At 31.7% G+C, this 10,315-nt stretch overlaps 1 protein-coding gene across 1 annotated transcript; it reads left to right on the top strand.

The window, feature by feature from the left end:
- Window positions 1-129: 129 nt before the first annotated feature.
- Window positions 130-9,949, top strand: LOC100369888 (arylsulfatase I-like). The gene is made up of 10 exons (XM_002741171.4): window positions 130-557; window positions 2,668-2,827; window positions 3,100-3,212; window positions 3,452-3,562; window positions 3,898-4,023; window positions 5,223-5,358; window positions 7,289-7,631; window positions 7,849-7,988; window positions 8,110-8,286; window positions 8,888-9,949. Exons 1-10 carry the CDS (start codon window positions 447-449, stop codon window positions 9,049-9,051), a joined length of 1,581 nt encoding a protein of 526 aa, XP_002741217.2. The 5' UTR covers window positions 130-446; the 3' UTR covers window positions 9,052-9,949.
- Window positions 9,950-10,315: the final 366 nt, after the last annotated feature.

Below are 10,315 nucleotides of genomic sequence, written 5' to 3'. Positions count from 1 at the left end.
TTTTTATTTGTTATACAATACATACGCCAAATCCTACAAACAAAATATATTGGATAATAAATAAATATCAGTGTCAGCCACAAAGGCTTTGAAATATCATAGCGCCACCAACGGTGACTGACACTCGTCACAAAGACGACGACCATCCCAGATAAATCACAAGAAAGAACAATGGTACTCCGGATTAACTCTGCCCCACCCCTCCCGCATGCTAACGAAAAAAAGCCTTTGTTTAGTATGCTTCGAGTCAGCTGTGCTGTTTCCACGACAATGAATCTTGTCTACGACTTCAACAAGCAAGAATGTTCCGATCGCCATTAGCTACTAGTACCTATTCCCCCGCAACAGTGCAAGGCACAGACTGTAGAGTGTGTACATAACAGATCGTGTTTTTTTAACAAACTCGCTTGTTTACAAGTCGGAGACATTTTAACCAGTACAGAGTGATGGCGATTCATACGTCGCTGATACTGAAAGTTGTGCTATCTTTGTTATCATGGAAACTAGTCATATCGTCTAAACAACCTAATATCATTTTCATTCTTGCTGATGACTTGGTAGGTCAAACTGACTTTTCATATATAAAGGTTAAATCGCCCATCCGGGGACAAGTGTGCTAATGCTGCAAACTTTTATTGTATGTTTACAAAGCCTTGATTTTTTAAATAGTAGAAGATTACCAGCTCAGACTAGTGGCCGGAACTCGTGGATTTAACTTTGAAAACATGGACTGTATAAGTTTCGTCTGGCAATGTGGATGATTTGTAAGCATTTTCAAACATAGTCGTAGTTTCGCGGCGTTTTGGGTCTGGAAAAGTACATTGCTGCGTCAGTCAGTTATATCATGGAACTATAGTTCCATGGTTATATCATGGAGGGTATATCCATGCATGGAGCTAAAAAAGTCTTTCTTTAGCTCCATGATTATATCATGGAACTATAAACCCCTTAGTTCCATGATTATATACACATCATCGGTATATAAACGCCGCGGGTCTGTGGAGCAAAATGGTCGGAAAACAACAAAAATATGCATATTTTACTCAAGTAAAATACCTCAAAGGGTACACTAAATCCCAATGTTCTCTCGACGGAAATCTGGATTAGTTATTTCATCGTTGTAGTTTATTTTTTAAGCATTTCTCACGATTTTTGCAAGCTCACAAAACTACAATGCCGCCATATTGAAAACTACGAGAATAAAGCCAAGTCTCGCAAAACAATCACGTGACTTCAAGATATCAACAAATCCATGCGTTTGTCTGTTTACGAAGACGAATAATGCGTTTTTAGCCGACATTTACATGCAATTTTTCTTTAAATACATAATGATTAACGTTATTCATATATTTTCATCATAACTGTTTTTCATTGTTATTTAAATCCTTTCCTGAAAATCCATGATGAGGAAAACTAATGCAAAAGTGAAAACAAACTACCGGTACATACAAAAGACACTGGCTAATCAAAACTGCCAAATATAATATAGGCGAGAATAACAAATAACAATGTCTAAAATACACTCTTAATAGGCAATCATATCTAATAACATAACTAATAGTTTGAGCCCTGAAAAAGAAATAAATGAAATTATACTTGCATTTCAAATACAAGACGGTGATCCAGAAGTTGTCTAAAGGAACTCGATAACATTATTTTAATGAATTTAGCCAGTGAAACAAGTAAACCAGTTTTATTGCTGTGCACTATAAATTTTAATTGATAGGAGAATTCTGCTCACCATTTATACTTTCCTATCTGATCCAATAAGGACTGTTTGGCTCACTAATTAATTAAAGCCAGTTATGAGAGGTACATCATGTACCTCTGCACCTCACCTCGTGTGCTTCAGCGCTTGACCCTTAAGTGTATCATATTAGCTCTAGTAGAAGCACATATGAACTGAAAATTGCATTTTTTGTATTCCTAATCATTAAAATATTACTTATGACCATCACGCTACAGTAGCCTTATAGTAAAATTTCCATTTGGCCATCTGAATAGTTGCACAGACTTGTCTCAACAGGCTATACTATATAAATATACATGTAAGTTTAAAAGTTGGTGTCAAGCCCTGTATTTCTGTGAATTTTACTTTCGTACATTGCACTTGGCAATGGCAACTTTAGATTATTGGTTATGAATTTTATACAAAAAAAAATATAAAATGTCTGTGTTTCTTCCACAATTTAAGGTATGAGAAGATTATTTATATACAATAATTCTCAAAACAAGCATAACATGTGATGTTCAAATTGTATTGTATAATCATTAATTTTCACTGACATTTAATTTCACTATTTTGGTGCTTGTGCATATTCATTTTGTTTTAATTTCAAAAATTTGACAAGGAAACAATAAGTTCTATTTTTACGGTATTTTATATGTTTACATAGATTTAATTTAGTGGAATTTACATATCAGTGAAAATAGTGAAATTAAAACCCAGTGACTAATTAATGCATTTACAGTACTACCCTAGTTTCATTGGGCATTGAGAGAAAATTATAAAAACTAAACTTGAAAAAAAAACATTTCCTAAATTGGCATCTTTATTTTCATCATATTGTCTTGGTATAGCAAATATCAAACAAAATATCATGATGATTCACATCATGCCCCACTGTTTTTTCTGTTTTTTTTAATAAACTAATCTGTGCTTTCTAGGGATGGGATGATGTTAGTTTCCATGGTTCTCATCAGATTCCAACACCAAACATTGATGAGTTGGCTTACAGTGGTGTGTTATTACATAACTACTATGTACAACCAGTGTGTACCCCCACAAGAGGAGCATTGTTGACTGGTAGATATCCTATGCATTTAGGTAGGTCATTCAAGTGTGAATTATCAATCAAATTACGGTTATGTTAACTATTATTATTTTATTTTTTTAAGAATAACTGATTATGGGAGAAAAATTAGGTTTCATTAGTGTTTCATTCTTGCCTGATGCCTAAATTAGAATATATATAGATTGTCAGAATGCTGGTGATTATAATAGTATCTATATGAAATGATAATGAAAACAACTCTCTATTGCCATTACATCGTAGTAATGTTACATATCATACTATTTTTGTGTGAATTATGTTGTAGGTTTACAACATTTTGTCATTACCCCTAATGAACCTGTTGGATTACCTTTAAATGAAACGACTTTGCCGACTTACTTAAAAAAATTGGGATATTCTACACATATGGTTGGTAAGGTGAGTTAATGATGAATTATTTGACTTTATGTATGTATGTATGTGATGCAGACATGCACACAATAATCTAAATTATTTAGTACAGGTAAGTCATTTTTACAGGTGTTCACAAATATTTTACGAGTGTTCACAATTACTTTTACTAGAGTTCACCTCCGCCACAATTGTCGCTCTGCATTGTGTTTGATTTGGATTAAAACAATTTTAAATTGCTAATTTCAAACTACTTTTTCACTCAGTGGCATCTTGGATTCTTTGCTAAAGAGTACACACCTACTTATCGTGGATTTGATAGTCACTATGGTTACTTCCTTGGACACCAAGATTATTACACACACAATGCATTATGGGTAAGAACTACTTTTTAATTTTTTTTTAATTGTCACACTGTTTTCTGGTGTATGGTATGTATAACTATACATTCAATTTCACTATTTTGACTGGGTTTTGAGTCTAGAAATTTGCCATGGAAACAATGAGTTATACTGCTTTCTCACATGTTCACCTGGATTAAACCAAAAACAAATCTTGCAGTAGTTATTTTTAATAGTTTTATGACCTGGTGGATATATATTTTACTTAATTCCATATAGCAATTGTTTGGAATATGTGGTTGCTTTAAGTCATTAGATTTTTTGTTATGACGTATAGTCAGAAATAGTAATTATTCATCCTTTTGTCGTAGAATAATCAATGGGGTTTTGATTTGCGTCACAATATGGATCTACAGAGGTCAACTTTTGGGGAATATGGACCTGAGTTATTTACAACACAAGCTGAAAAATTGATATATGATCATGATCACAAAAAGGTAATGTGTGTACAGGTTATTGCATTCATATAAACAACAACGTAAAAAAAATAATGTGTCATTGCAAATTTATATTGATATACATGTATTCTTACATCAAACTGTATATATTATTAGGTCATTTTATCATCAGTGAGGTGACCCTAACCTGTCTTATGACAGGAATCATGAGTTGGTTTCCCTCAACTTTAAATATCATAAATATGGTCTTATTTAGTCATCATTTGAGGTGACTTAACTTTGATGAAAATACATCTATATTGTCATCTATATACCGGTATTCCCACTAGAATAGCTTGATGGAAGTACATTCTTCTTTATCATCACAGAACATATATTTAATAATTAAAATAACTACCTGGTATACTGTTATATCCATATATGCATACTTTATAGCTAAATTGAATCAGGCTTTTACCTTCTCTTTTGCTCAAAATGTTTTTATACCTGTATAGATGATATACAAGTTTATAAACTGTGCTGTACACATTTGATGATGGTCAATTTCGATGAAGTAAGGGTATTAAAACGCAATATTTCCTTGTCAAAGATTGGCCTTTCGATGTGAGCTACAAAATAAAGAAATTCAAGTTCAAAATCAAATCAATTGAGTTTTGCAGCAGACGTTCTGTTTCACGCAACTTACAAGATCTTGCAGTTGAACGGAAAATAACCTATTCAAGTAGTCAATTTGTTGCTTATTCCAAGTTGATTGTCCTTTGATACCCATATTAAACATGGAACTTTTAGAACACTTATTGACATTAAAGACTGCTATGGTACCCTTGCTCTTAAGAGTTGTATTTATTTATTTATTTATTTATTTATTTATTTATTTATTTATTTATTTATTTATTTATTTATTTATTTATTTATTTATTTATTTATTTATTTATTTATTTATTTATTTATTTATTTATTTATTTATTTATTTATTTATTTATTTATTAACTAATTAATTAATTAATTTATTTATTTGTTTGTTCGTTTGTTCTTTGGTTTATTTATTTATTTATTTATTGTTTTATTTATTGTTTTATTTAATTTATTGTTTTATTTATTGTTTACACTGTCTACACTGAATAGATTGTAAGCTAGACAATGTGTTTGGTTTTAACAGGTTCCCAGCTTACATAAGGAGAGCTGTACTGTTATATTGATACACCACTAATAATCAGGTTATCGTTTTTCTTATGCAGCCTTTATTTTTATATTTTGCACATCAAGCAGTGCATTATGGGAATTCAGGACCTTATGGTACTTTGCTTGAAGCGCCATATAAGTATACAAGTCGTTTTCCACACATTGCTGATCACCAGAGACGCATTTATGCAGGTAATGGCTTATCCTAGTTTTGTTGAATGGGTTAAGGATGTCCCTTAAATATAATAATTATTTTGCAAATTATAAATAAACATAATTTGTGGAGTTTCAGATTTTTGTTGTTAGGTTTATGTCCAAATTTATGAATAAAGAAAATAGAAAAATCCAATTTTCATGAAAAATCACAAAATTAAATTGACCACAAACTTTCTAATTTTTTTTTCTGAGTATAAATGGCATTTGAATTTTGGTATCTGATTCATCAGAGGTTATATCCATTATATTATTTGTATTTTTTCTTCTCTTATTAGTAATTTTTTTGTATTTAAGTGTTCAAATTGAATGTAAACAAACAATGCATTTTACATTCATTGTATTCACAGCTCTCTTTACAAGCATGATTTGCTGCCATGTTTATGTTGCTTTAAATGAGACTATGTGTTTAATCTAATAGAAGTACACATATATCAAAAATAGCATTTATTAGTATGCTGGGTTATAACAGTATCACTTTCACTTTGGCCTGTCACCCCTCCTGGAACATAGGTCATCGATGACAGTTCTCCAGTGTGTGCGGTCCTGTGCTGCAGTCTCAAGCTGTCCCCAGGTGGATCTTGAGCGCCTAACATCATCGTTAAGGTCCCTCCACCAGGTGTTTTTAGCCTTCCTCGTTTCCGCTTTCCCTGTGGATTCCATGTCAAGGCTTGTCTGGTGAGGTTGGATGGTTACTTACGCAAAGTTTGGCCAATCCAACCCCATCTCCTCTGCAAGATCTCTTCCCCCATAGGAAGCTGCCTGGTTTGCTTCCAGAGCTCAAAGTTCCTGATCTCTTATCCAGCCAATGAATTTTTAGGATTGTCCGCAGGCATCTGTTTACAAAGGTCTGTACTTTGTGGGTTGTTGCTTTTGTGGTACGCCAGGTTTCTGCTCCATATAACAGGACAGACTTAATATATGTATTAAACAAACGAAGCTTGGTGTGTCTTCCTATTGTTCTGAAGTTCCAAATGTTCCTCAGTTGGAGGAATGCAGCTCTTGTTTTGCCAATCCAGGTTTTGACATCAGCATCCATCCCACCCTGTTTATCCACAACACTTCCAAGGTAAGTGATGGACTCCACCTCGTCAAGGGGTGTATCACTTAGTCTGATCGAGACCTTTGTCTTATCTTGGTGGATGATTAGACCAAATTTGTCAGAATTTGTTGCTAAGTTGGTGGTTTTATCTTGCATCTGCTTGTGGTTATGGGACAGGAGGGCAATGTCATCCGTATGTCATAACAGTATGTCATTATATATTATTTTGACAATAGACATAGCCCGGTCATTTAAGTGGGTAATACTGTAAAAGCATTTATTTTCACTGGCATTTAAATTCTCTATTTTAATACTTAGAGCAATTTCACTGAGTTTTAGGTTCACAAACATGGAATGAAAAACAATGAGTTCTATTGTTATTTTACATGTTTAGCTGTATTTAATTTACTGTAAACTACTTTATTTTCACTTATTTATTTATTTATTTATTTATTTATTTATTTATTTATTTATTTATTTATTTATTTATTTATTTATTTATTTATTTATTTATTTATTTATTTATTTATTTATTTATTTATTTATTTATTTATTTATTTATTTATTTATTTATTTAATTAATTTATTTTTGCTATTTTTGTTAAAGGAGTGAATCAGTGAAAATCCCTTTTTTTCTGTATTTTACATACGACTCAAAATAAACGAAAATAACCTCCATATAAAACAGCCAAAATGGTATTTCAGTGAAAATTAATTTCAGCTAAAAAAAATATTTTACAGTAATTTACTCAACAAAAATATCAAAATTAAAACTGAATAATTAATACAATTGCAATACAGCGCATAGGATAACAAGGTATATTAAGTTTATTTACTTGAATATTTCACATTTAATAATGATTTCAGGAATGGTTTCTGCATTGGATGATTCCGTCGGTAACATCACAAGAGCGTTAAAAAAGTCTGGACTCTACAACAATTCTATCATTGTCTTCAGTACTGACAATGGTGGTCCTCATGAGTGTGAGGCATTCAATACCCCTTTACGGGGCACAAAAAACACTCTCTGGGAAGGCGGTATCCGTGGAGCCGCCTTCATTCATAGCGTTCTCCTGGAAAAACCTAAGCGAGTCTGTGAGGGAATGATGCATGTGGTTGACTGGTTGCCAACAATGTATCACGTTGCTGGGGGCAATCTGTCTGATTTGCATAACTTGGATGGATTCAATATGTGGGACACTTTATCAAGGTTCTTTTGTTTTTATATACTTAAGCAATAACCAATATATATATAGATAATGATTTCATGCTTAATTATCAATATATATATAGATAATGATTTCATGCTTAATTATCAATAAACAATGAATTGTACATCAAATTATGGTAGTATGTTTGATAATAAAGCTTAAAAGTTTTAAATTCACAGAATATATTTAATTTATGATAATAATTATATTTTTCAGTGGTGTATCATCTCCAAGGACTGAAATACTACACAACATAGACCCGATTACCCAGACTGCTGCCCTCCGTGTTGGCGAATATAAAGTGATTGTTGGGGAAAATAAGAGTGATTGGTTTGTCCCCCCTCAAATTACATTTGGTATGTTGAATTTGCATTATGCGTGACATGATATTAAATAAATAAATATTTTCGAAAATGCTTTAATCGCTCTTCAAATATGTTTAGTGTGTATCATATTTTTGTATTTAATATATTATAGGTAAGAATGGAACAAACCTGACAAAACAATTTGGCTCTGATCATCGTGGAATTATTGTTCACTGTTCATCTGTACCCCCTGTCGCTTATAAAAACTGTGATCCAAAGCAGAAACCATGTCTCTATAACATCAAGAATGATCCATGTGAATATTACAACCTTGCTGATGAATATCCGGGTAAGCAATGAATTAATAGAAGCTACCATTTGTAGAAATGATTGAAATAATAATGAAACAATAGTTCAGCTTAATTTTTTGATCAAATATTTTGATGTGTGTATTTTGTTGACTTTTACAAGGAAATGATTTTTATAACTTTTAACTTTTAAAATTTTTGCTTTTACCAGACATTGATCATTTTTCACATCTGGCAGTAGTGAAAACACCTTTATAGTCTCAGTTAATTGTACCTTTTTAGCTCCGTTGTCATCGAAGATGACCGAGCGGAGCTCATGGGTTGACCACACCTGTCATCGTCTGTATGTTGTACCTTTTTCATTCAAATGACTTCTTCTCCAAAACCGTCAATTGGATTGCCTTGCTATTCAAACTATTTATACCTGGGATGGTCCTCTGTCAGATTTGTTCATTTCATGACATCACATGTAAACCTCTATTTTGTGGGAATATTTTTGTCATTTATGGTTAAAAATTATTTTTTCCACAATCGCTTGTAAGATTGCTTTGAAATTTGGCATAAATGTTGTTGATACCCATTGTTTATTAACACAAAATATTAATGTATGCAGACTATAACAAATTTGTCTTTTTTTTCTAGATGTTCTGCAAAGTCTTCTCTATAAACTAAATGATTACAATTCTACCTCTGTGACCCCATGGGTTATACCACCAGATCCACGCAGTAATCCAAGTCTACATAATGATACCTGGTCACCATGGATAGATCTGGCTGATATTGCACCTGATTTTGAATATCGCTAACTCAAATAAACATACTCCAGAACATTACAAAATTATTATTCTTTACCTAATAATAATTTTTACATAATATACAAAATAATGAAGGGAAACTTGTAATGTATTGGGATCTTTTTAGTTGAATTAATAGAGCAGACATATTTTTGTTTGTTATTGGTACTATATGTTATTGATTCACACAGTATCAATGTAACATATTACACTTTGTGTAATGAACAAAATAAACAACTTGTCAAAATATGGCACTATAGGCTTCACACCACAATTTGATTTAATGCTGATTATGCAGTAGAGGTCTAACCTTGCATGTACCACTCTGTATTTTTACATTTCCATGTCTGCTCACTGTTATTGGGATAGTCCGTCATTACAAAACAGATTAATTTTCACCAACTGACCAAGTCTTTACTCTGGGATAGTGGTGTTAAATCTACTATGTTTGCATGCTGTACAAAACGAAAATATTGAATGAGTATTCAATGTACTAATATTCACTAGGATTTTACATTAACTGGTTTGGGAAGGAAACTATTTTTAAGTACTTTGAAATAGCTACATGCTATTTTAGCTAATTTGACTCAATGCATGAATTAACAGAATTTTAATTGAGCTGAAGTGTCAGCAGTCTTATTATGAGAATATTTTTTATTTTAAAATTACAGGGTAACAGCTGGATTTACAGGGTAACTAACATGTTTCATTTTCTATTCTATTTTAGTATTAACTGGGTTTAATTTGGTGCATAAGGAAAAATAAAACCAAGCAATTAATTAAGTTTTCTACAATTTTTTTTTTTCAGTCTGCATTTTCTTTTTGCCTACCTGTAATTAATTTTTAAATGCAGTTATTTTAAATTTATGGTTGTTTGATTATTGAATAAAGCAATTGCTCAATCACTTTCTATACCGTGTATCTATGACAACGATGTACGCATATCAGGTGCTATCATGTACATTGGCCACTGGATTTCAATTTGTAACCGATGATTAATTTCATCAATATGAATAAAAAAATAGATGTTGACCTTATGGTTTATTTCTCATAACTTGATAATTAAAAAAAGTAGTTTCGTTTATAAATGACTGAAAATTGCCTAAATTGGAAATTTTTTAAAGCTAAGTAGATATTTCAATTTCTCAATTAGTGTTTATCAAAATTATTTGATGATGTAACCTCTGTATACCATTGTTTTATTCCGTTCAGACAAATTATAATGACAAAAATATTGGTGTATTGATGAAAAAATGACAGCATTCACTGAAACGCG

The sequence above is a fragment of the Saccoglossus kowalevskii genome, chromosome 1, assembly GCF_978046115.1.
Source record: "Saccoglossus kowalevskii chromosome 1, keSacKowa6.1, whole genome shotgun sequence".
In the NCBI taxonomy this organism is placed as follows: domain Eukaryota; kingdom Metazoa; phylum Hemichordata; class Enteropneusta; family Harrimaniidae; genus Saccoglossus; species Saccoglossus kowalevskii.
The sequence above is the reverse complement of the archived record's forward strand: the minus strand, read 5'-3'. Positions and strand labels throughout refer to the sequence as shown.